The 27,312-nt window shown below is 34.5% G+C and overlaps 1 protein-coding gene across 1 annotated transcript; it reads left to right on the top strand.

Moving 5' to 3' along the window:
- The first annotated feature begins 1,404 nt into the window (after positions 1 to 1,404).
- LOC110111120 (NADH dehydrogenase [ubiquinone] 1 alpha subcomplex subunit 9, mitochondrial) lies at positions 1,405 to 25,237 on the top strand. The gene is made up of 12 exons (XM_020842858.2): positions 1,405 to 1,562; positions 1,672 to 1,768; positions 1,954 to 2,018; positions 2,319 to 2,404; positions 2,516 to 2,600; positions 2,687 to 2,757; positions 5,630 to 5,761; positions 8,892 to 9,007; positions 9,137 to 9,260; positions 9,424 to 9,492; positions 24,379 to 24,499; positions 24,586 to 25,237. The coding sequence occupies exons 1-12, from the start codon at positions 1,472 to 1,474 to the stop codon at positions 24,720 to 24,722; spliced, it is 1,194 nt and encodes a 397-aa protein (XP_020698517.1). The 5' UTR covers positions 1,405 to 1,471; the 3' UTR covers positions 24,723 to 25,237.
- Positions 25,238 to 27,312: the final 2,075 nt, after the last annotated feature.

Raw genomic sequence — 27,312 nt, 5'->3', positions numbered from 1 at the left:
ATCTAACAAGGGGCCTATAAATAATTTAGGATAGTTATATTTTACCCCCGTAATTTATCATATTGATCACATAGCTCCACATATGGTGCTCAAACCTAACATTTTATCTTTCACCACGCACCAATCATCACTTCTTCGATGCCAAGTGGTGACTGCACAATCTTTGGATTCCATTAAAGCTTTCTTTGAGACCGTTTTCTTATTGTTTTATTTTTTCAGAAAATATCATAGGTTTTATTTGGCAACAATTTTTTTTTTTTACATTTTTAAGAAATTTTAATTTTAGAAAGTTGCTTTTTACAACAGTTTGTTCATTAAATTACTTTACAATCACCTTTACAAAAAGTTATATCAATATGAGTTATGGAGTAACATAGATAAAATTCAATACTTACATTTATAATTAAAATATGATCTTTGGAAACAATGGGTCAACATAATTATAGCGATAAATTGAAAATGAAATGAACATAAAATCTTAGGACAATAATGAGAACATGATCGAATTGAGCATCTAATTTTTCCTAAAGAATAAAAAGTCCTCATTTATATAAAATTATCAATTTGTTCCATTGATATTTTAAATATCGACCAATTTAATCATTCCCTAGGATCATTTAGGTCTCTATTAAAAAAAAAAAAAACCAATGCCTAAAATGAAACTTTTAAATAGTCTGAAAATATTTTGGTCCTTGCTAAAGAATCGAGGGTTTATTCTAGTATATATCTCAGATACTAAAAATGAAGAACCTAAGGATCACGAGGATGATCGTCTAAGAGGTCAACAGTTCTATCAAATCAAAATGAAGGGGCTACAACTTTCTCAAGTGCCATAGGTATGCCAAACCTATGCAACATATTTAAAGGCAATACTTACTATGGGCTTGAATGAACTTGCAAAGATAATATAAAAAGTAGTGATAACATTAAACCCAAAAGTATGAAAAATAACCACTTGAGAAGTAATTGTTCGATTTGATTATAAGCACGCAAGTTTGGAGATTGTTTAGGCTTCGTTTGGGACTGTTTTTTTACTGCTTTCTAAAACGGAGTTTTAGTACAAAATTTATTATTTTTGTACTAAAATTCCGTTTTAGAAAGCAATAAAAAAGCCGTCCCAAACGAAGCCTTAGTCTCTCGATCAATATCCTGAAGCTTTTAAATATATTTAAAGTATTTAATTTTAGTTCTTTTCGAGTTGGATCAAATCATAGATTACTTGTAGTGTTGATGTGTTCATCTCATTGATATGTTCAATTTGACTAGAAATTTATTAGAATTAGAATTTGGTTGACCCTAAATTTAATTATTTAAAATTTTAAGCGGCCCAATCTTACAAACAAATGGGCTCCATCGGTGTCCGACGTGATAAAATATTTCGAACCGGACGACCAGCCTTCTCTCTCTGTCTCTCTTCCCTCTCTCTCTCTCTCTCTCTCTCTCTCTCTCGTTGTGCAGCCTACCAGGAAATATGGAAGCGTGTTTGAGGCGATCGGGGAAACGACTGCTTAACCCCTCGTCGCTTTCGTCTTCCTCCAGATCCACCTACCCTCTCTCTTCCGGTGAACTTCTTATCGTCATCGTTTTTTCAAGGGTTTCTCTTTTCCTGCGATTACTTGCCTATTAACGAATTTGCTTTTCGTTCATGCTCTTTTCTCCAATACTGAGTAGGCTATTGGGTCGATTCTATTCGCAATGTGTCGACCGTTTCCATCAAGGGCGCCGGTAATATTGTCCGCAAGGGTACTGGAGGGAGATCGTCTGTTAGGTAGGTTGGGCTTTCTGTTGATATTTCTCCTTTCATTTTGTTAGGGGTTGAAAAAAGCTATTATTTGTAAGTTCTTGGTATGCACTGTTTGAACTAAGCTTATTTGGTTCATCCGGAGGTGTTAGGTTATACACTCGTTCTGGCCTTTGATTTCTTGATTGATTGGTTTGTTACTTCTCTGGTAGTGGCATTGTTGCGACTGTGTTTGGAGCTACTGGATTTCTTGGTCGCTATGTTGTTCAGCAGCTCGGTAAGTTGTAGGCTTGTAGCTACTGGTACGCTTTGATATGTCTGGAAGCCATAAATAATAGTCACTTCTGGAGGATTGCGCCGTGGAGCTCGTATAATTGATACCTTCTAAATAGAGGGGATAGTACGCATTGTTTATGTTAAATAATGGTCATTAGATTGTGAAGAACAATTTTTTTGTTCTGAGCGTGCTTTAATTGTAAGCCTGTGCCACAGGTGAAGATATTGAAATGCCAATAATTTCATCATGTATATTAATCATAGATGGTTATTTAAACCTTTATTCCTATTGCTGATGCAGCTAAAATGGGATCTCAAGTTTTGGTACCTTTTAGAGGTTCTGAGGATTCCCATAGGCACCTCAAGTTGATGGGTGATTTAGGACAGGTATTATTTTCTGATAAAGTTTGTTTTTAACGTTTTGTCCACTTTTTTTTATTTCATCGTGCATATTAAAGGTGTTAATCTTAATTCCTGCTTTGAAAAATTGTGTACTAGATAGTACCAATGAAGTACAATCCAAGAGATGAGAAGTCAATTAAAGCTGTGATGGCTAAGGCAAATATTGTTCTTAATCTCATTGGTTCGTACATCTTGTCATTTCTCCTTTGCAAAGGTTTAGCATGAGAACTTGGGTCATGCTTGATTAATGCAGTTATAAACATTTAGGCAGGGAATATGAGACCAGAAACTATAGCTTTGAAGAAGTACACCATTCAATGGCGGAACATTTGGCAGTGGTATGTATTCATGCTAATCAGCTCTATTTCCATCATCTATGTCATGCTCGAATGAAAAACAATTATTGAATGTTTTTGAGTTTTTTTTTTGGTTTGAAAAGTATGCAGAGCTTGGATTTTTCCTAAAACAATACTTTTCATTATTTTTGATGGCGATGAGCTGAAAAGTCTATATAAGTTCTTTGATACTGTGATAAATCCATTACTTATCCCTCCAATTCAATTTGAAGAATGATAAATTTTTTTTTTCTTCTACCAACCAACTTCACTTTTGCTTATAGACATTAAATCAGACATAATCTTATTCATACCAAGGAAATATTTGGTCCATATTGTTCACCTCATCAAGATCTTATTTTTGTTTTTTTCTCTATTGCTTTTAATATTATAGCTCTTAACATTTAGATAAATGAAAAAAAATGTTAAAGAAATTATCAGTGTAATTGTGCACAACTTATTTTGGCATGTTCTAAATAAGTTAAATTTGTGATAAGACAAACTTTATGTACAAATATAAAGAAGATGCAAAATTTTCATACTAATGATGTATTTTCTAGAAAGTTTTAATCTTTTTTTTTTCTTTCTCGATACTTGCCCACCAAGAATTTTTCATGTATAAATAGTTGATCATGGCTACATAGTTTCCACCTAAATATTTTAATGGATTAAATTTTGGTCTTCTTGAGACTAATTTGATTTGATAGGATAATTGGATCTAATTATATTGATGGTATTCTATAAATTCTGTAGTGCTCATTAATTTGTTGGAGATCTAAAATACCAAATAAAGTAACATTTTGTTTGTAAATAAAATATTAATGTGTATCTTTAATAATTATCAAATATTTGATTATGGACTCTTTAACATTGTTTAGGCATTTTTGGATAATTATTTGGCTTGGCTCAACCTAAAGGAGTCTGAATGGAACTGCCCAGCTACTATCATAACCCTAGTTCAAGAGCTTAGGGATGATTGATTTAAATTAGTCCTTTTGAATATGGAGATTAGACCTAGTCGAAAGTTAGAGTAAAAAGTGTTACTGTAATCTCAACAAAGGCTTTGACCAACTGATGTCCAATGGCTGCGATCCCTTCATCAACAAGTAGTCATTACCTAGATAGTAGTTATTAAGAACAAGGAAATGAACAATCTTCTCTAGAACTTCAACTGCATATGAAAGCACAAATGACCCATGGTGCTACTTGTGAAATGAGGAAAGGTTCAATTTTATATCTTTTTCAATAGATAATAAGTATTTAATTTTCGTGCATGATCACCATCTGTAACCCGCTTTAAGCAGGGGATCTGAATGGCGTTCTAGTGGAATCAAGAACTCATGGCTCATCCCAAGGATTATCAAGTCCCAACTCCCAAGAGACAAGAAAAAAACTACATGTGCGGCTTATCCCTTTCTGTTTCATTGGGAAAGCTAGTGAGAATGAACTCATAAGTCATCAGCTTAGCTCTGTATCAATATGCTGAGGTAATGTTTTGAAGCATTTTTTTATTCAAATCTAAAAAGAATTTTAGGTTGTTGGCACTCGAGCATGGTATTTGGGTCTTAGATACTCAGGATGGATAAGCAAAGTTTTAAGGGCTACAACATGTTCTGAGATATGAGGCCCTCTGTGCGGTGTCAATCGCATTAATGACTAGTCTTTTGTTTCGAAGAGTTTTCATTGTAGGACATAATCATGAGCTAATCTTTGTCGGATAATATGGATTAAGAACTTGCAGGGCTTGGATATCACAATTGACTTTGCCCATTTATTACTTGAATGTAGAGGACTCTATTCGATCCTGTGAGGCAAACCACTTAGTGAGTACATCGAGTCAACAACTCGGTTAGACTAAAAAGTTATTGAGCTTGAGTCAGGAACTAGGAAGGCTTCTAGGCCAAATTAGGCCAAGAAGTGCTCTGTGTTTTTCAATCTCATTGATGACCCACCATCACCAGTCATCCTGGAGAGTTTTTATCGTAAGCCTAGCCAGGTGAGATCTCTTATGGCTTGTAGATTGCAATTGACTCTAGCACATCACTACTCAGACGACAACAACCTGGCTCAATCCCCTAAAATGGATAGCAAAGAGGCTGACCAGTCCAACAACCAAATTTGGAAAGCCTAAATCACAAGCAGTAGTATTCTCCCACAATGCCCAAAATTTGAGTGGAGACATCTTCATCTGAGTCCATACATCCTTGATGGACACTTCATCCACAATTATCTTGTACTTTCGCTTGATATTCGGTCATTGTATGTTTGAAAAAAGTACAAACTAGAGAGCAACGTGAACCCAAGAGGTTTTGTGTGACACAAATTTATATATCTTTCTTGCACCCTTGCGTAATTGATAAGATTGAAATTGTCACCTAAAACTGTTCTATGCATGTTCGGATCAATTTTCTAACATTAAATTAGGGAGTATTTAATCTTAGTTGGCTTTTGAAGCTACTCTAGCACACAGTTTTTTCTTAAACTTCTCTAAGATTCTTCTTTGTAACATCTAACTGAACTATGGTAAATTTATTATTTCAATAACCCTATGTAATAATAATGCTCCAAACAGTTTTGTAGTGCCTAGAGAACACACTGCAGTGACATCAAGAGCATTTGAGTTTTGCTGATTAGTAACTTGTGTGAACTGTTTGGGATGGCTTTTGTTTTTGTTTTTGCTATAAGTGGTTGTTTTAGATGAAAATAATTCATATGTTAAACTATCTTTTATGATAGCTTCACATCATTTTGTGCTTCAGAGTTTCCTCTTCTTTGTTGATTTGCTTGGTTATTTGATTCTCCATTTGCAATGTAAATTTGTAAATCTTGCTGAATTCCTTTATGGGATGTGCTACTTTTTGATCGAATTTCACAGATTGCGAAAGAACATGGTGGCATAATGAGATTCATTCAAATGTCATGCTTAGGAGCATCTGCTTCATCTCCTTCTAGAATGTTGAGAACAAAGGCTGCCTCTGAAGAATCTGTGCTTCGAGTCTTTCCTGAGGTCATCTCTTTTCTTAATTATCTTAAATTTCTACCATTGAAAGCAGGTGTGCATATGTGCATGTATGCATTTTTGTTTACCTGTGCATTGTTCTTTCAAAAGCACAATCAGTGAATGGAGTGTTTATAGGTTTGAGTTTTAATGAAGTCTTTGTTCATCCTAGTAATATATTTTGACTAGCTGCACTTGGATTGCTGAAAATAAGTAGTATTTACAAATGGAAAGTTTTAGCTTTTGAATGGCGGATTCATGAGCTTGAATTCTATTATTCAAGATTTTCAAGGATGCATATGGATGGGTGTTGCTATGCTAAGGTCATGTTTGGATTCACTTCTGTTTTCTGTTTTTTAAATATGTATGTAAATTAAAAAAAAAAAAAAAAACTTTTATGATTCCTATTTTTTACTTTACTCATATAGCTTCTAAATAGTGTTTTTACTGAGACTTGTCGTTGAAGTAAATCAGGAATGATGATTTTTTTTCCTTTTGCTTTATATGCATTCGTACCTCCAAAGAGTAAACTATAAAAATCTAGCAAGTTAATGATTGATGGCCTGGACTGAAAAATAAGTGTCTTAGGGCCTAGATGTGGATCTAGGCTTTGGTTTGGAATGTATTGCTTTTCAAAGCATGTACCACATTTTTATTTGTTTTCTAAACATACAGTGGAAATATCGATCTTGTTTATTCACCCCACTTAATAACCATTTACAATGCATCCAAAGCTTGTGTAACCTATATGTGAGCAGCAATGCTTTTATTTCGTATTACACAACATATGAAAACATTAACAAAGCAACTTTTGGTGTTAAATATGTGTTTTATCTCTTCTAGAACCTCACTAAGTACGCGGCTTGTGTCTATCCTTTCCTGCCTGGCCAATTCAAGAACTTAGTTGTTTATGTGAGAATATTAATATTTCAAGGATTTTTAAGATTATAGTAGGCATATATGCTATCTTGAGTTTTTCGCATGCATAAATTTGATATTTATTTATTTTGTCAACGTTTGTCATTAATCTTGTAATCAACACTGAAACATTATGTTCATGTTATTTTTTTACTTAATCAAGATTATTATTATTTTTTATACATATGCTTTACTTTTGTGATATGAATTGTGCGCTATATATTTCATTGGCTAAAATGCGCAGAATAAAAAACCTTATTTGGTAGTAAAATATGTACTTAAGATGAGTTGAAAATTTTCTTACAATGAATTTCTTTAAATGACAGATAGGTATACGATGGAAGCTATACATTTATTGAGTGTTTTGATGGATAAATATAGAGGGAATACGGAGGATCAACATATGATATTTATTGATTTAGAGAAATCATACATAAAGTTCTAAGGTAAGTGCTGTGGAGAGTTCTAGAAAAGATAGGGGTTAATAATGCTTATATTCAAGTCATTAAGGATATGTATGCAAGAGCTGTTACTTGTGTTCAAACACAGGTGGTTTGACCAAGTGTTTTCCTATTTCAGTTGGATTACATCAAGGATCAACCTTAAGCCCATATCTTTGTGCTTTAATCATGGTTGTTCTCACTAGACATTTGCAAGAGTTTGTACCATAGTGTATACTTTTTACTGATGATATTCTTCTTGTTGATAAGACTAGAGAGGGTGTTGAAGGCAAATTTGAATTTTGGAGGTCAACCTTAGGATCTAAAGGTTTTCGTTTGAGTAGATCTGAAATGGAATATATGGAGTATAATTTTAGTAGTAATAGATCCAGTGGTGAGATTGCGACTTTGGGCGATCAAGTCATTAATAAGAATACACATTTTAGATATCTTGGGTCTATTATTCAGAGTGATGGTAAAATAAATGGGGATATTAATAGTAGAATTCAAGTTGGATGGTTGAAGTGGAGGAATGCATTGGGCTTGTTTTGTGATAGAAAATGCCCCTCAAACTTAAGGGAAAATTCTATAAGATGGTGGTGAGACCTACAATGCTTTATAGTGCAGAATGTTGGCAATTAAAAGAGAAGCATAATATTAAGTTAAGTTTTGCAGTCTTGCAAAGATGACGATGTTCAGGTGGATGAGTGGATTTACTCTTAGAGAGGATATGAAATGAGCATATACATGAAAAGGTTGGAGTAGCTCTAGTGGAAGATAAGATTAGAGAGAGTTGCCTTAGATGGTTTGGTCACACAAAATGACGGCCTTCCGATGACCCGGCTAGGAGAGTAGATGTATTAGATTTGGCTTATGTTAAGAAAGTTAGAGGTAGACTGATGGACCGGACCAGCCGGTCCATCCATCTTCAACACCGGCCCAAAAAGGGCCGGCTCTTGTTTACTGCAGGCGGAGAACCCTCCTGCCTGGGCGGTCGGCCGAAGGGAAAGAAGGGGGGCGGGTGGGCCCAAGGGGCCCACCAAATGAATAAGGGAGGGAATTTTGTTTGCCCTAGGGGTGTTTAGGGTATTTTGGGGGGATCATGTGAGGGTTTAAGGGGAGTTAGGGTTTATTTTTGGAGGATCTTTGTTTGGTGGCTGTTTTAGGTTTCTTCTTCTCTAGGGCTTGGGAGAAAGCTTCCCTTCTCGAATTGGGAGCATTGTATCCGTGGAAACTTGTAAGTCTTTTGATATTTGACTAAAGGAAGTGTTTGTGAGTGTTTTCATCCAAGCAATCTTCTTTTCTTCCACTATTTTTGGGCTATTTTCTTGGATTCCGAATTTTGCAACTCAAGTTCCATCATAGACCTAAAAAGACTTGGTTGGAAAATATTAGAAATGACATTTCTTTATTAGATTTAAACTAGAATTTGACTCTTAAGAGGGCACAATGGAGAAAAAATGATTCATGTAGCCAACCCCACATAGTGTGATAAATGCTTGATGTTGTTGTTGTTGTTGTTGTTGAATTTCTAAAAACACATTCTACTGGGAATCGCCGAGTGAGAGTGATATCTGTTTATATCTTTGTCAAGATTAAGTCTTATTTTTCAAGTTTGAAGTCACTTAACACAGCTTTGAAGTATCAAGCTTCTGAATTTTTGTAGGATAGTTTAAGGAGTTCCTCAGGGAGCTTTGTTCTTATAAACCTTTGTAGGAAGAAAGATATTTCCTTTTTGGTTCTGTTTTTATCACTTACAAGTTTGTTTGCTCATTTTCCAGGCAACAATTATGAGACCAAGTACTGTTATTGGCACAGAAGATCGAGTTCTGAATAGATGGGCCCAATTTGTAAAAAAGTGGGGCTTCCTTCCGCTCATTGGTGATGGATCTACAAAGTATGGAAAGTATTGTTTCATTGTTGATTTCAACTAGTGCAACTTCTGAGTGCATAACATATTTATCATGGGCTTTCATGAGATCAGATGAAAATCTGTGTTTTCATTCCAAATGAAATGTACTTCCAGGATTCAGCCAGTTTATGTTGTAGATGTGGCTGGTGCTATTGTAGCTTCCTTAAAAGATGATGGTAGCAGCATGGGCAAAGTCTATGAGCTTGGCGGGCCAGAGATCTTTACTGTACATGAGCTGGTTGGTTTTGTGAAATTAGTCCCTGTATATTTTCAAGGTTTTAACATTGATGCATCATGTATTTTGTAGTGTCATGTTGACGTTTAAATAGAAAAACTTGCTCTTTTAAGCTGATTTTGCTTGTTTAGTTTAAGAGATCCTTCTAACTGGTAAGCATGTGCAGGCGGAGCTAATGTTTGACATGATCCGTGAATGGCCACGATATGTTAATGTTCCTTTTCCAATAGCAAAGGTAAGTTCATGTGTAGCTTCAGTGCACAAAAGGATTGGCTTGGATATAATTTTTTTTCCTCTTTTTGATTGCATGTATCATGTAGATTGTGTTTTATCATACATTTTATTGTTTTTTGAAGTTTGTAGGCACTTGTGAGTTTTATGCACAATTTTGAATTTTTGCTATTAAATAACATCTGAAAAATTAGAAGCATCCTGTCTTCAGTAGTTTGAATGTTGCCATTAATGCTCTTTTTGTGACGCTGATGCACGAGAAGAGTTTAGGTAACTTTTTTTTTCTTGAAGTATTATAGGATAGTGAATTTGATATTTTGCAACTTCGAATTTACAGTGTTAATAGAGTTGGGTTGTTATGTTTTATGATGGTTTTGTTTGACATTAAACATGCAGAATAAGTAGCAATGTATGAATCATCACCATCATTATCCCAAATATTTATGTTTGGCTTTATGAATTCCTTTTTCTCATTCGGTTTTGACTTACTGTTGGTTGCTACCTGAGAAGTTAAACTTAACTACATAAATCATTTTGAATGTTGATTTATTTTACCTTTGGCATGCCCTTTTCACTTGCTAAACCTGTGAAACTAATTATCATGACCTGCAACCTTGTTGAAAAGTTTCGCTAGGGTGAGCAAGAAGGACATCATAAAATCCTCTTGGATATCAGTGGCTTGGAACTGCAACCCTCAAGTTAAATAGTTTGGGCGAAAAGGTTCAGCCCACAAAAACAATGATTTAAGAGAGGCTCCATTCAAAGAAGATTAAACATTGACTCAAGGGATAAACATTCATCACAGGAGAATCAAGAAGGATAAATGAAACTTATTATTACAAGAAAAATATTCAACTTATAATTAACGTGTGATGTGAAACTACTAGGAGTTACGATCGAAATTAAATAGAGAATTGTTAAAGTTTGCTTTTATAAGTTTATGTGGATCATGCAAGATAGATTAAAGAATTAGAAACGTGAACTTTTGCTTAGCTGTCGATGTCCTCATCAACGTGCTTGTCCAAATTAAAGTTTTTAGTTGAAATGTGTTTGCTATACTCTAGAATATGAATCTTAGAACTACTAGCCTGAATAGCTCCTCAAATCTATTCAACTCTCACCTAACTTGTTTTATTCATTCCCTTTCTCTTATCTGTACCTTTAGCAGATTGATTGCTTGGAGATAGGTGAAAACAATTAGGAGACAAATCACTGGATAACATATGAAATATTTGATAGAACCTACAGGAAAACTCAATATGAGCAAAGATAAAATAGTGAAGATTCAAATGCTTATGTGCAATAAGAAATTTTTTTTCACATATCAAAATACATAGAACCACTCAAAAAGAGTACCAAGTAGTCATATTTCATGGTTTCTTGTTCGTACATTTTTTATGTTAATAGCCTCAACGGTTGTCTCACCTCTTGTGGTTATTTGAGCCATGCCATCCTCTTCCTTCTCTTGTGAGTTCAACAAATTCGACTCATCAAATTTCACCATTCATTTATAACATTGGCATTCCTTTATGTTAGTTATTCTCATGTTGATTTCATTGACACAATTTATCTTCATATGATAATGTAATACATGATAATAGAATACTCGTTAGTGTAGGAGGTTTATGATATATATGCACAAAAATGTTAAGTCACACTCAATGAGAGAATACTATGTGAATCGTCATTAATTATAGATCATATAAGTGGAAATGAATCTACACTTATGAGTCAAGGTTCCCACATAGTAGAATACATGACGGCCTGATGAAGGAATTTAATTCTTCACTCCCTCTTTAATCTCCCTCATCTCGAACCAAACTCCTCTTGCTCTTGCTCCTTGCAGTAGTCTCACAGTCCCAAGGAAAGGTTGAAAAGACCGGCATTCTTCCCTATTGATAATTCTTGTGCCTTACACAAATGTTATTCATTAGTTATAAATATCGACAAGTTGCATTCATCTATCAACTTTTTTGTTGATACAATGGTTATCCAATAGTTATAAATATAGTTTTGAAATCCCTATCAACTTTTTATTGGCTTGGGTGCATGGCATAATTCTAAGTGTTTGCTTTATTCTACATTTCTACTATTTTAGTGACTTGTCAAATAATCAAAATTTTTGGGGCAATTATTGCCAAAATGGTGGGCGAAGTTGCTTTCTTATAGTGGAGACCATATAAAAAAGGTTGTACTTTGCACATACGAGCCCATACTTTTCAATTATATTTTTCACACTCTCCTAATCTCCTTGGCTTACTATTATGCCCAGTCTAGAAACAGTCTAACCATTTGGCTAATCATAAATTAAGACAACCGACTCAATTTCACGTGATAAATTGACCATATTGAGTCAACCAACCTAATGTTTTGTCCACGTTCTCAAATTGGCCTTCTTCTCTTGGTTGACAAATGAATATTATTTTGTTTAGGATCTTGGGGAATTACAATCTACCATCTTTAAAGAAGTTTCATCCTTGAAATGCTTACCTTAGGTGCCTAAAAGACCTTGGTATGTGCTCCTGTTTCTACCTCAACTACCCATGTGGTTTCTAGTTCGTCTAATTCTTCTAGAGAATCTTTATCACCAGGATCTATTTGTTGCAAAGTTATTATTTCTTCAGTTAAAAAATTTCTTATGTACGTTATAAACTCAAGTTAACTTTTTTTTTTTTCTTTCACTGTGTACAAGGTTGTACACATATTAAACTCAAGTTAACTTGTATCAGCTACACAACATATGAGAAATCATAAATAAAAAATATCATGCACATAGGATAGTGTGCATAGTTTTGGCGGTAATGCTATTCGTTATGTGTGATTGATCCTACCCACTATATGATTTCAAATTGTCAATGTATCGAGATCTGAGCTTGATTGAATTGCTTATTCCCTTTGCTAGGTTGAACTTAAGATAAAGTTAATTTCCAATGCTGAATTGAACCTTGCTATTTTTTATTTTTTTAGTACATTTGTTGTAGGTCCTGAGCTATCTAAAGTTACTCTTCGTCGGACGTCTATAAAAAATTATATTTTTCGATCAAGGATTTAAATTATTTGAAAATACGTCCTCATAGTCTCGAATTACTAGAAGTCTAGAACATTTTCGAGCTGAACAATTTTCTTTCAAGGTCCATATACGGACTAAGAAAGCTTATACCCATGACAACTAATCAACTAACATATTTTTAATTCACAGAGAAAAAACTTGTTTCCTATGAGATCTTAAACTTAATCTCTCTATTTTAGCATTCTATTATGATTATGTTGGATCAACTAATGCAGTTATAGTATAATGTTAGATTTACTCAAAGGCATAATGATTACAACAACAACAACAACAACAATAAGCCTTTATCCCACTATATGGGGTCGGCTACATGAATCTTTTTTCTCTATTGTGTCTTATTAAGAGTCAAATTATCTTCTAAATCTAATAAAGAAAGGTCATTTCTAATATTTTATAACCAAGTATTTTTAGGTCTACATCTACCTGTCTTAACATAAGTCAAATCTAATACATCTACTTTCCTAACCAGGTCATCGGAAGGCCACCGTTTTATGACCAAATCATCTAAGGCGACTCTCTATAATCTTATCTTTCACTGGAGCTACTCCAACCTTTTCATGTATATGCTCATTTTGTATCCTGTCTCTAAGAGTAAAACTACTCATTCACCTGAGTATCCTCATCTTTGCAACAATTAACTTAAAATTATGCTTCTCTTTTAATGGCCAACATTCTGCACCATAAAGCATTGCAGGTCTCACAACCATCTTATAGAATTTCCCTTAAGTTTGAGGGGGACTTTTCTATAACACAAGAAGCCGGATGCATTCCTCCACTTCAACCATCCAACTTGAATTCTACTAATAATATCCTCATATATATTACCATCACTCTGAACAATTGACTCAAAATATCTAAAATGTGTACTCTTACAAAGGCATATTGATTAATGATGAGAAAACTATCTTTGTGAATTAGGTTCTCATGCATGTATGACGAGACAATAATACCATCTCCAATTTTCATTGCAGGTCTCACCACCATCTTATAGAATTTCCCTTAAGTTTGAGGGGGACTTTTCTATCACACAAGAAGCCGGATGCATTCCTCCACTTCAACCATCCAACTTGAATTCTACTAATAATATCCCCATATATTTTACCATCACTCTGAACAATAGACTCAAAATATCTAAAATGTGTACTCTTACAAAGGCATAGTGATTAATGATGAGAAAACTATCTTTGTGAATTAGGTTCTCATGCATGTATGACAAGACAATAATACCATCTCCAATTTTCATTAGGACAAACCGACAAACAACCATAAAATTAATGGTGTACATTTAATGCTCAATACGTGACATGTATATTTATCTTTGAGTGATTGAGATGCATTCGTATTTAATGAGCTGAACAACGGCGTATGGTGAAGATATAATGCACTCGCAGTTACTTCAGCTTCTTGTACTTCTATTTGGCTGCTTAGGGAAAAAGTTCTCCTCTTGGAAGGTTGGCGTTCTGACCTTGGATGATTTTTGTTCTGATCCATTCGACTATTGCATTTTTGTATTCCCATAGCTCCACCCAACAAATTTTGGCTTGATCCATTCAAATAAGGCCAAGAACAAGCATGAGTATGTACTCAAAGTCCTTGCAATTATAATACTGGTTAGAACCCACCAAGGATTGCCTCTTAGTCTTTTGCTGCATTTCATATATTTTTCTTCACTCTAGTATTCTGCTTAGTTGATTATCATTCTCTCCTGAACACATCACTTGTATTCTCAGACTCTTGGTACGCTTGAGTAGCTCGTTATTCCTACTTGATCACGGCCTTCACGAAACTAGCTTCTGATAGTGGAATGGAATGACACCTAAAATGTTTTGAATGGAATCCCTTAATCTTCATTGAAAGAGGAAGCACTTTAGCTCTTCATTTGGAACTATCAACGGCATAAATCTTGCTAATTATGCATACTTGTACTTGAGCGCAGTCATTGTCATATCTGGCTGCATTAATTCTCTCATCTCCGTCTAGATTTCATGGTGTGCCTAAGCTGGTAAATAAAGGATTTCGTGAATTTGTTCATTCTATGTGGGTACGCTAAATGTGCTTTTGTGCCGTCTATCTGTGTTATGATCCTACAAGCAATGAAGTTGTCAGAGATACCTTTTTTTTTTTGCTTCATAGTTTATCACAGTAAAGATATTTTCTATTTTGGTGTGGTTTTCTTCTTCCTTCATCAAATTTTGAGCCATGGGATGGCGTTGACTATAAATTAATGATCTTCTATAAAACATTGATCCTTTTGTTTTGTTGGGCTAATTAGATTTGAGGCTCCTCTAATGGCTAACAAAATGCGAAAATGCTTGTGCCATAAACGCCGGTGTCATCCCTCAGGTGTTGTAGTTATTGTTGTAAAGGGGTCGAGATCCTTAATGTTGACTTTCTGAGATCTCTCATGTTGTCAAAAACCTGATTTTCACCTGGTATAATGATGCCACTTTCCATTGGCAAGTGGTTGCCTTTATTGTCAGACCTTTGTCCTTCTTGTGCCATTTTCCTACAATTGAACTCCAAATGTTCACACCAAGTTATCAGTGCTTGAGTTAATGCATGACAAATGGCTCACCATCTATGTTGCACCGATACAGATACGGCGACACGGATACGACACGATACGGATACGAGACACGTCAATTCTTAAAAATACAAGATACGGGTACGACGCGGACACGACATTATAATTTATAAATCATACATAAAAATTAAGAAAGTAATCAAAGCATAATATTTGAAATTACAAAAAAAAAAAAAAGACAACAATATCATTTGTAGCCTTGTAGCTTATAATATCAAAATATAAGTAAGTATTAAATGTCTAGTACAACAACAAAAGCATAAATATAAATTATCTAGCACATGAAGTTTCAACTATTCAATAGAAGGAATGATATAATTATCTTCTTCATTGGTTTGTCTTTGAACTTATATATCATCTTCAATAAATATCATAGCTTCTAATTCAGGCTCATCAAGTGAAAGATTAGTAATTTTTAATATTTTCATATCATCAAGAGACTCAAATTCATCTCGGAAATGAGAGAATCTTGCTCACAACTGCAGAAGTAAATATGACACGTCTTTTTTTTCGTTTTTTTTTTGTTTTTCAACAGACACGCGTATCGGATACGCGTGTCCTTTTGAAATTAAATAGTATTTTAATTGGATACGGCTTTGATGTATCCGATACGTTTCGGTGGAGTATCGGAGGCGTATCCGTGTATCGGTGTATCGGATACATCACACCTTCATAAATAGGTGTATCGGTGCAACATAGCTCACCATAAATCCACCTACATTGTTACAACTAGATTTACACATACGAATCTAATCCTTTGGGATTTTATGTCAATTGTTAGGACTTGAACTTATTCGAGAAACTTTATTTGCTCTAGTGTGACAAGTAGATGAGAATCCTTTAGGGTCTCTAGTAGGTCGAGCAACAACCCTCGAGTTAAATGGATAAGATAAAATGTTCAATCCATGATTATGATTTAAAATAAAGAATCCATTTAGAGGAGACACTCATGTAGGAAAATACAAACAAGATCACCAATAATCAAAGAGGATAAAATAAAACTCATTATACTAAAAAATATTCAACATATATTATTAAGGCACTTGGCCAAAATGAAGCTATTTGGCAAAAGGTGTTACAAACTTGTAAGAATATTGTGGAAATTTTGCTGAAAGGAAAGGCAACTAAATGACCAAAATGGTCCCTACACTTTTTAGGCGTGTTCATTATAGTTATAAATTTTCTTGGGGAATCAATTTTGTGTTTCAAATTACCAAACCCGAATTAATTTGGTCATAACGTAAATTTTGTTGTTTTTTGGGATGAAAATTGACGGAGGTAATCTTTCAGCGAGGATATTTTGAACTCCTTGTGCTCAATCTTATCAATTTGAGTTGGTATGAAGTAGTGAAATTGATCCTGAAAAGTCTAAAATGCTTTTATGGAAAGCATTCTGTTAGACCGGTCCACTGGACCGGTCCAGCTGGTCCAGGCGGGATCGGTTCGGGGGCGAAATCGCAAAACAGGCGGAGGTTCCGCCAGAACGAGCGGCCCGACCGCTCATATAGAGCGTTTTAGGATGGATTTTTGGGGGGTTTCAGAGAGAAATTTGAATGTAGGGACTGTTTAGAGAATTCCTTTTGATTTGTATGCATTAAATAGATGTTTTTCCTAGGGTTTGGTCATCTTGAATTTGGCTGAAATTTGAGATCTCGTAGATTTAGGTTTTCTTTGGGCTCTAGCGGCGTCTAGAGATTTGGGAGAGATCGATCCTCCTCTCGAATTGAGGATCAATTGTATCTTTGCTGTTTTCTTCTTCTACTAGTAAAATACAAGTTTTTTCCTACGCATTTCTCTCAGTTTTCTACAATTTTTCCGCTGTTTTTACTGTTTTCCTGCTCCGGACAGCAGTATTTCGTGGAGATTTGCTGTAAAGGTGAATAGGAAGTACTTGATTTCTAGTGTTTCCTATCACATTCCTCCAATTTTCATCTAGAGATCAAAGTTGACAGTAGGACCAAATTATGTTAGATTTAGTGAGTTGAAAGACTAAATTAAACATGTGAAAAAGTAGGGGACTAAAATGCATCCACTTAAAAAATGTAGGGCTCATTACTCAGAAATAGATACATGCTTTAAATTATGACTCTTTGAACAACTAGCTAAATAGATTCTCCTAGAATCCATTTGACTCGGGTTTGACTTGCTTCTTTAATTCCCTTAACATCATCCCTAACTTTATCAAACCCATCACCCAGAGATAGCCTAGCAACTATTAAGATAACTCGGTGAAAAACATGTGCATGCATCAGGTAAAACTAAGGAAAATTTTGTATGAACAAAGACGATATAACAAAGCTTCAAATACTGTTGTGCAGGTAAAACTTTTTGGCTTTTATGTCAATTCGAATGGAACCGTTCTAAAGGAGTTCTTAGCACCCATATTTCTAAGTTTATCTTCTTCATACACATTTCATTCATATTCGGTATGTTTAATAATCTTAATGGTCACAATAGTTCTTCCAGGCATTTTAGAAGCTTTGCTCCGAAGGTCTTGCAACCCCTTCTTTTCATGTCTGCATCAACTCGAGCTTATCAGCATTCTTATTCAACGAGAGAATACAATGAATGATCATGTATCATCATCATACAAGAGAATGACCACACAATGATGAGCAAGGTTCCAAGTTCCAACCTAGTAGAAGTTATAAAGGCCAGATGAAACGACTTGGTTCCTCCTCCAACTTCTTTATCCTAAGTTGAACTCCTCATGTCCTTGCTTTTGGAAACAATCTCTCACTCCTAGCTCAAGGTCAAAAAGAAGAATAGCCTTATTTAATAGCAATTCTTTTGCCTTATATAGAGGTTATGAAGGTCGTCCAATGGTCTTAAACATAGACAAGTGGCAGTCATCTACGAATCATGGAATCCTTATAAGTTTTTTTATTTCCTTGGATTCATGACATAATTCTATTGGTTTACTTTATCCCAGTAACTGGTGACCAATTAGACAATTGAATCAATGGGGGATAGCTTCTTTCAAAACAGTTGATGATTCTCTCTTTTTAGTGGGGTCCACAATAGAAAGTTGTACCCTACCAAAAACAAATATGATCCCAAGGTTATCTTTTCTATCAAGTATCAACATATTATTCTACTTACTTCAGGAAATCTATCCGAGTTTTAATGACAATCATCTTGAGTAGCAGTTTAACTATTTGGCCCAAATTGAGTAGTTTGACTCAATCCCACTAAGTAAGTTGATTATATCAAATCAATGAACACATTATTTGATCCATCATCTCAATTTGGCCATACTCCTAGAAAAACCCTTCATCTCAAATTGAACACAATTTTTGGTCCATCATCAAAAGAAAATCCTCTAGTTCAAGTTCTTGGGCATTATAATCAACTATTCTTAAAAAAAATTTATCTTTAAAATTCATACCTTGAAGTGTAAGAAGGCACAGGTATTTGCTCTTCATCTTTCACTCAACTTGCCATGTGGCTTCTCATTTCATTTGGATATTTTAGAGAATCTTTTTGTTGCAAAGTTGTTTACCTTGTCGGTTTAAACTTTGTTTAATAGTTATTTGTATGTTAATTTGGGTTTTATGAAATCTCTCTTTAGGGTTGTAGCGGACGATTTGAGTTGGATGAAATACATTACATTTGTGAGATGACACATGACAAACATCTCGCACATTGTTTACATGTTATTAGTTTATTTTCAACTATTTTATCTTTAATAGATATTAACTCAACATTTTTTCTAACATTATCTTTCCTTAATTTACTCCTAATTTTTCCATAAATGACACATCATCTTAATATTGTCATTTTTCACCGCACTCAACTTAGCTTTGAGGATTTTTTATCGTTGAACGCTCAGTCTATATATAACATTCTTAGCATAATTACAATTTTAAATTTACTTTTTAGTCTCATGCCTCTTATAGCATAATACTCTCTAGACGCTTTCCTATTTTAACTATCCAATCCTAACTTTGAAAGGAATTCTTCTATGAAATAGATTTAGGAAATTTAAACCTGTCGCTTCTAGGTATTAATTTACCTTATAATGATTTAGATTAATGATTGTTAATCTCATGCCTCTAAAATTGCATATAATATATATGAAATTAAAATCGTCAGTTTTATTTAGCCTTTTCCGCGAACGAGAAGCCCTATTTTTCCGATCCATGAAAGAAATCTTCTAGGGTGGACTGGGAGAGCTCGCAGTCGACGCCAAACGGAGCCCGCTGCCTTCGCCTCCCGTTCCTTCGTCATTTCTGCTCGGCCAAGCAGAGCTCGTCTTTCCCATTCCTTCGTTCTTGCGTTATTTCTACTGTCATTTGAGGCAAAGTTCGCAATCAAGGCCAAACAGAGCACCTTCTGCGCCCAAGAGAGCCAAGACCTGTAAGTGGATTTCGCCATTTCTTCTCGTCATTGTTGAAAAACCTAAGGTACATGCTCGGTACCGCTCAATACATGCTCGGTACTGCTAGGTACATGCTCGGTACTGGTCGGTACATGCTCGGTACTGGTAGGTACATGCTCGGTACTGGTAGCTACATGCTCGGTATTGGTAGGTACATGCTCGGTACTGGTAGGTACATGCTCGGTATTGGTAGGTACATGCTCGGTACTGGTCGGTACTTGCTCGGTACTGCTCGGTATTACTAGGTACATGCTCGGTACTGGTAGGTATATGCTCGGTACTGCTAGGTACATGCTCGGTACCACTCGGCATTTTCACATACAGGTTGAACCCCGCCAGGGGGCAGCGCACCCTTGGACCCCCGGCAGATCGGTATATTGTTTTATTCATGTTGTGATTTTTTTTTTATTTCACTTCATATCAATTTAATTCGATGTATTCATATGCATGATTGGTTTGTTAGCAAAATGAGCTCGGCTGCTGGCGGGAGTGGATTAGGTGAAGGTTCAAAAGAGCCATCTGTAGAAACTGATTAGCCATTATGGATTCATATTACAAAGTTAGGAAAAAACATTTGAAGGAGGGAATGTGTCATTCAAATGCAATTATTGTGGTGGCACCTACAAAAGATCTTATTCTAGGGTGAAGGCACATCTACTTAAAATTTCTGGCCATGGAATAAAAATGTGTTCTAAGATTACTACGTTGCAGTTGATTGAATTGAACAGACAAGTTGATGAAGCTGAATCTAGGATCCAATGGACACTCCCTAAAGAGGTACCTTTGCCATCTACTCATGGCTCATCTCACACTTCTTCCTCATCTGTGAGAGTTGATCAAGGTTTATTCTTTAGAAGTGAAGGATATGAAACAAAGAAAAGAAAAGGAGTAGCCAGTAGTCCTCTAGAGAAGGCTTTTAATTTGCAGCAGCGAGAGGAATTGGATGGTGAAATAACAAGGATGTTTTTTTTAGTGGGACTTCCTTTCAACCTTGCAAGGAATCCTCATTATAAAAATGCATTCATTTTTGCATGTAACAACAACCTCGCAGGTGCAGCAAAGAATACAGAGGCAAATGAAATCATTTATGCTGAATGTCATTGGATAACAGTGGTTGCAGATGATGCTGTTCTGATCAGAAATTTTATTATGAACCATTCTATGAGACTTTCAATGTTTAATGATTTCTCCCACTTGAAAATGCTAGCTGTTGCTGAAACTCGTTTTGCCTCTGTAATAATCATGTTGAGAAGATTCAAGCAAATTAAAAATGCTCTTCAATCTATGGTGATTAGTGAGAAGTGGTCTTGCTATCGAGAAGATGATGTTGGGAAGGCAAGGTATGTTAAAGAAAAGATCTTAGATGATTTGTGGTGGGATAATGTAGACTACATTTTGGATTTCACTGATCCAATCTATGATATGTTGAGAGAGGCTGACACAGATAAATCATGTCTACATTTGATTTATGAGATGTGGGATTCTATGTTAGCAAAAGTGAAAGAAATTATTTACAGACATGAAAGAAAGTCACATGAAGAAGACTCAAATTTTTGGAGTGTTGTTTATACCATTCTTGAGGATAGGTGGAGCAAAAGCAACACACCTTTGCATTGTTTGGCTCATTCATTAAATCCAAGGTACATTCATATTCATCTTTTAAATTAATTTAAATTTCTTAGTTAATGAACATGTAATTTATATGTTTTGTATTATTTGAAGGTATTCAAGTAAAGAATGGCTTCTAGAAGACCCTCAACGTGTCTCACCACAAAAAGATTTAGAAGTTTCAAATATGAGAAAGATATGCCTAAAAAGATATTTTCCAAATGATGAGAGAAGAAAAATTAATATAGAACTTGCAAAGTTCTTTGGATATTTAGAGGATTTTGGTGATCAAGAATCTTTGGTTGATAGATGGAGGATGGATCCAAAAATGTGGTGGTTGATTCATGGAGCTTCAGCACCGCTTCTTCAAACAATAGCAATAAAACTTCTTGGTCAAGTATTATCCTCTTCCTGTTGTGAGAGAAATTGGAGCACATACTCATTTATCCAATCAATGAAGAGGAATAAAATAACTCCACAACGTGCTGAAGATTTAGTTTATGTGCATACAAATCTTCGTCTTCTATCAAGGAAAACCCCACTTTATATGACAGGTGATAACAAGATGTGGGATGTTGCTGGAGATTGGTTCGAGTGCCTTGATGATATGGGATTATTGGAGGTTGTAAATCTTTCTCTAGATGAACCAGAGTTGGAAGCAAGATGAACCAGAGTTGGAAGCAATGATATTCAATGATGATGATATTGAAGGTCAAAGACCAACATCTGAATCTAATTTTATCATTCTCTCTATTGAGTAGTTAGACCTTCATGTTGTATTAAATGATTTTTTGCTTATATTTTTGTGTTTGTACTAGACATTTTGTACTAAACATCTTTATGTTATAAGCTAAACAAGTTATCATGAATTGATTTATTATTGCTTGACATTTTTACTATAATGTTACCTTAATTTTTATATATTATATTAAAAAATTATTATGCCGTGTCCACGCCGCACCCGTGTCCTATATTTTTAAAAATTGCCGTGTCCCGTGTCCGTGTCGTTTCGTGTCCGTGTCGCCGTGTCCGTGTCGGTGCATCATAGATATGAACTTATTCTACTAAATTTAAGCTTGATATCTTTTAAATATTTTCTCTATTTCTTTAACTTTTATTTATTTTTTAGGAGTGTTCATCAATTAGAATCATGCTGACATATACACCCAAACATCTCACTTTGAATATTTATCATACATCTTGATAACTTATAAAAAATATTTAATTAATGCAAATTCTTTATTGTAAATCTATTTTTATTGAAAAATTTTTAATCACTGCACTGCTTCTAATACTAGTTAATACTCTATTATACATGATTTTAATAACCTAAACATACTTCTGACACATCTTTCTTTTTTAATGTTCATTAAATCAATTCTTTTGTACTCAATTATGTCTTCTTATAATGAATAAAAATATATGATGATTATCTATTCAGCTAATATTTGTTGATAATAAAAACATATAATGTTGAGTCAGACTACTTAGAGTGCCCGTTAATGAAACTTACGAAAGTCTTGAGAATTAGGATGCATGATGACTCAGATATTAATGTTTATTAATCCAGCTAATATGATGATTAATGTGTTTTCATGTAACGAAAAACTTGGTTTTAACAGAATAGTTAATGAGCAAGTCAACAATTGAACTTTTTAATATAAATAAGCACTTTTTAAGCCCAATTGATAATAAAATAATCATAATTTTTTGAGAATTTAAGAATTTTAAACAAATAAAATCAGCAAAAAAAAAAAAAAGACTTAGTTTTTGACCAAAATTAGGAGTATTAAACTAGTTTGAAGAAATAAACAAGGAATAAAATTAGCGTGTTGAAAAATATAAAAAAAGTCTGGCCTTTTATCAATACAAGCATATGATTTTCGCTGGAATTAGATAATCACATTTACTTTCTCACTGCTTTACCTTTTAGACTATAATTAAAATTCTGTTTGCTATTGCTTTCTTGTTACTTTCCAGAAATATCTGTTGTTCGTAGCTATTTTTTATAACCAGAGTTGCAAATGTGTGGTTACTTTAAGAAACTAGATGGTTTGATTTTTTTAAAAGGAACATGTTTATAATATCCATAGTAGATTTCAAAAAGTTATTTTTCTCACAACAGTTTTATAAAACTACGCAATTGTCTCAAACAAACCCTAATTATGATTGAAAATTTTAGGATATTAATTGAATGGCCAAACGACGTCCAATTCTTTCATGTTTATGGTCAAATCGAGCAACTTGATGAGACGAATCCAATAAGCTCAAGATCATTCAATTCTAAGATCATTAAGTCACTCAAATATTTAATAAATAGTCTATGATCAAATAATTCAATATGAATCTTGTAGTTTCGAGCCTAGAGCTTTAAGCTAGACAAAGACTTGAAATTAGATAGAGCTTGAAAATCCGAAGAATTTTAAAGCTCTATTCGACATTCGACTACTATTGTCCAACCACCGTCTTCTAATAGTTGTCATCTGACTGCCAACGACTGACTCTTATAGTTTATTTATCATTGTCATATGAATGTCATCATCGAACTGTTGTTACCTGACCACCATCAACTAATCATTGTTATACGACCAACATTGTTTGAGCATCATTGCCCACCTAACATCATTCAATTGGTGTCATTATTCGGTCACCCTATCTTCGAGAATCTCTACTACAACTGCAAGACACAAAGCAAGTGCTCCAAATTTTGTAATCCCACTTATCCATTTGCGGGGAAGATTATATTTTTTGTAACTTTAAGTATATAGTGGATTATTTCAATTGGGTTAGGCACCACGATTTTTTTTTCTTATAAAAATTTTAATGTCTCATGCATTTTTATCTTTTATCTCTCTGTGTGCTAGATCTTCATGCAAAATTGGGATGTAAAACTCTCTCTCTATCATTGTGAATTTTCTAGCACTCAATAATATAATATTGACATATAAAATGAAGGAAAATGACATCATTTAAAAAAATATATATATATTTACTCATGTAAAAGCAACCAAGTCCTTAGTTGAATTTAGATATTATGGTGTCTATTGTCAAAACTTGTAGTTCATTAGATATTTATAATATCTATTTATGGCGGTTTTTAAAGTGATACATGATGACTATGTTGTTTTTTTGCTGTTTTAATGCGGATCAATCTCTGGAATTCTCGGAAAAGATTGCTTATGAAAATTATCCATATTACTAACCAATTGGATATCTTCAATCATGAATTCTGTTTTTCTCTGTGCAGGCTATTGCTTCTCCTCGGGAATTCTTGCTGAATAAAGTTCCATTCCCTTTGCCAACTCCAGTTATATTCAATCTGGATCATATCAATGCACTTACAATGGATGCAGTAGTATCCGAAAATGGTTCGTATCATTAAAAAAAAAAAAACAATTTTTTTTTTGGTCTTCACATCTCCATCACCCTTAAGCATATAATGGTCTTCTTTCAGCTTTGACATTCAACGATCTTGGCATAGTTCCTCGCAAACTGAAAGGATACCCAGTGGAGTTCCTCTCTTCTTATCGCAAGGGCGGTCCTTCTTTCGGTGCTACTGTTAGTGAAAAAATGAACAGCTCCGACATTTAGAATTTGTGTCTGCCTTTCTGGTTTCTTAAACATAAAGAGCTATGGATTTGTTATCTTGATAATCTACCCTACTGCCTATGAGAAAAGCATCTGCTGCTTCTGCTTCTTCCAATGGTAGCTGACTTCTATTAGCTAAGGAAGCAATTTATGCTTCGTTTGGGACGGCTTTCTTACTGCTTCTTAAAGCGATTTTTAGTACAAAAATTTTAATTTTTGTATTAGAAAGCAGCGTTAAGAAGCTGTTAAAAAGCCATCCCAAATGGAGGTTTAATTTTCTGTAATAAGCTGCGCGCATCTTGAGATTAGTGGCGATTATTTCTTTCTTCCATTAGCTGAAATCAATGTGTAAACCAGTTGATTCATGGTGAATCTGCTTGGGCAGCAGGCTCTTCTATCCTGACATGTATTTTTTTTCTTTTATTCAGTTTCGGCTCTTTTGATTGCTGCTATTGTTTTTATGACTATTACGATAAAGAGAAAGTTGATAAAAAATGTTGGTTTGATCGTTATGATTATAGGCCATTTGACTTGTTTGTCTGTGGTTTTATGCCTTCTGAAACTTAAAGAAGTTGTGTTTTTTACTTGTGATTTATCTTTTTAATATTTCAATCTTATTACCTTTTAAACAATACCTACTTAACCCCTTTGGATTTGAGTTAGGATGAAGTGTACTTTTATGTTTTCTCATGGTTGAAATAGACGTGTTGCGGGTTAGAATATACATGACATTGGAGAAAATTTTTCGTCTTAGTGTTGCATGATATATAGTGCACAATCAGAGAAAGATAAAACATTGAGATTTTAACATAAAAATTTCTGAAAAAAAAATGAAAAAATCACGGGGTCATGCCCAGTTGAAATGATTCAACTAAATTTGAGTGAGTTGTAAAGCTTGACTAGTCCAACTGTTTCTTAATTTGGAGACGGTGAAATTATAATAGTTTGGAGAGTTGGGCGGAAGTTTGACAATGATAGGTGGCCAAGTGGAAGTTTGGCGATGGTCAGTGACTATGAAAAAGTTCGATGAAGGTCGGTGGTCGGGTGAAAGTTTGACGTTCGGTGGGCAGGTAAAAGTCTAGCGACTATCAGTGGTGGGGCGAAAGTCTGACAACGGTTGGCGGTTGGACAAAAACCTGATAATAGTCGGTGGCCAAGCGGAAGTTTGACGATAGTCGGCTATTGGGCCGTGATCGAGTAGCTTGGTGCACGTGCTCCCCCCTCCTTCCCCCACACACAAAAGCAAGTGTTTAGTATTTTTGATGCCCTTTTTGCCTCCATGCGCCCAGTAGCACCAATTTTTCATGTTCCCTCTAATGCCTTTTATTTCTTGCACTAAAATTTTCACACCATAAGCTATCTCCTACGGCCTACACTCTACAAGTCTAAACTTCACCTCTCAGCTCACCCAGGTTTTGTTTGGAATGATTTTTTTATCGTTTTTTAAAGCAACTTTTTAGTATAACAATTTAAAATTTTCTATTAAAAACTCGTTTTAAGAAGCAGCAAGAAAACCGTCCCAAACGAAGCATCAGTCGCAGCAGTAGTAGCAGAAGCAATATTTTAAGAATTTTTCAATATCTTACTAACACCTATAAAGAAATCCAAAAAATTAGGCTCCTACGAAAAGTTTTTACCCCTGCAAGATGGTTAATAAAACAAATTTTATGATGAGTTTAAACAGAAGGTGATATTACCAAAAATTTCTCTAAAATTTGATGACTACAAACACAACGAGCACTCTAATCACGAGTAAAGACGAAGAAATGCATATATATCATGAGGTGAAGACAATAAGAGGAATTGAGAGCGGTTGGGTCCTAATCGTCTTATCGTGGCTCGATTCAGCACATAAATATAAAATTACAATTATAAACTAAAATATTTTCACTTAAAAAATAATAAATAACTTTAAAAGTATACATTTTACTAGTCTGTGTTGCACTGATACGGATACGGCGACACAGATACGACACGATACGGATACGGGACACGTCAATTCTTAAAAATACAGGATACGTGTACGGCGCGAACACGACATTATAATTTATAAATCATACAAAAAAATTAAGAAAGTAATCAAAACATGATATTTGAAATTACAAAAAAAAAAAAAAAAGACAACAACATCATTTGTAGCCTTGTAGCTTATAATATCAAAATATAAGTAAGTATTAAATATCTAGCACAACAACAAAAGCATAAACATAAATTATCTAGCACATGAAGTTTCAACTATTCAATAGAATGAATGATATAATTATCTTCTTCATTGATTTGTCTTTGAACTTCTATATCATCTTTAATAAATATCATACCTTCTAATTCAGGCTCATCAAGTGAAAGATTAGTAATTTTTAATATTTTCATATCATCAAGAGACTCAAATCCATCTCAAAAATGAGAGAATCTTGCTCGCAACCGTGGAAGTAAATACGACACATCTTTTTTTCGGATTTTTTTTTTGTTTTTCAACGGACACGCGTATCGGATACGCGTGTCCTTTTAAAATTAAATAATATTTTAATTGGATACGGCTTTGACGTATCCGACACGGATCGGTGGAATATTGAAGGCGTATTCGTGTATCGAT

This window comes from Dendrobium catenatum, unplaced genomic scaffold (genome assembly GCF_001605985.2).
Source record: "Dendrobium catenatum unplaced genomic scaffold, ASM160598v2 fragScaff_scaffold_1427, whole genome shotgun sequence".
NCBI lineage: Eukaryota > Viridiplantae > Streptophyta > Magnoliopsida > Asparagales > Orchidaceae > Dendrobium > Dendrobium catenatum.
This window is presented reverse-complemented; position numbering and strand designations above follow the sequence as displayed.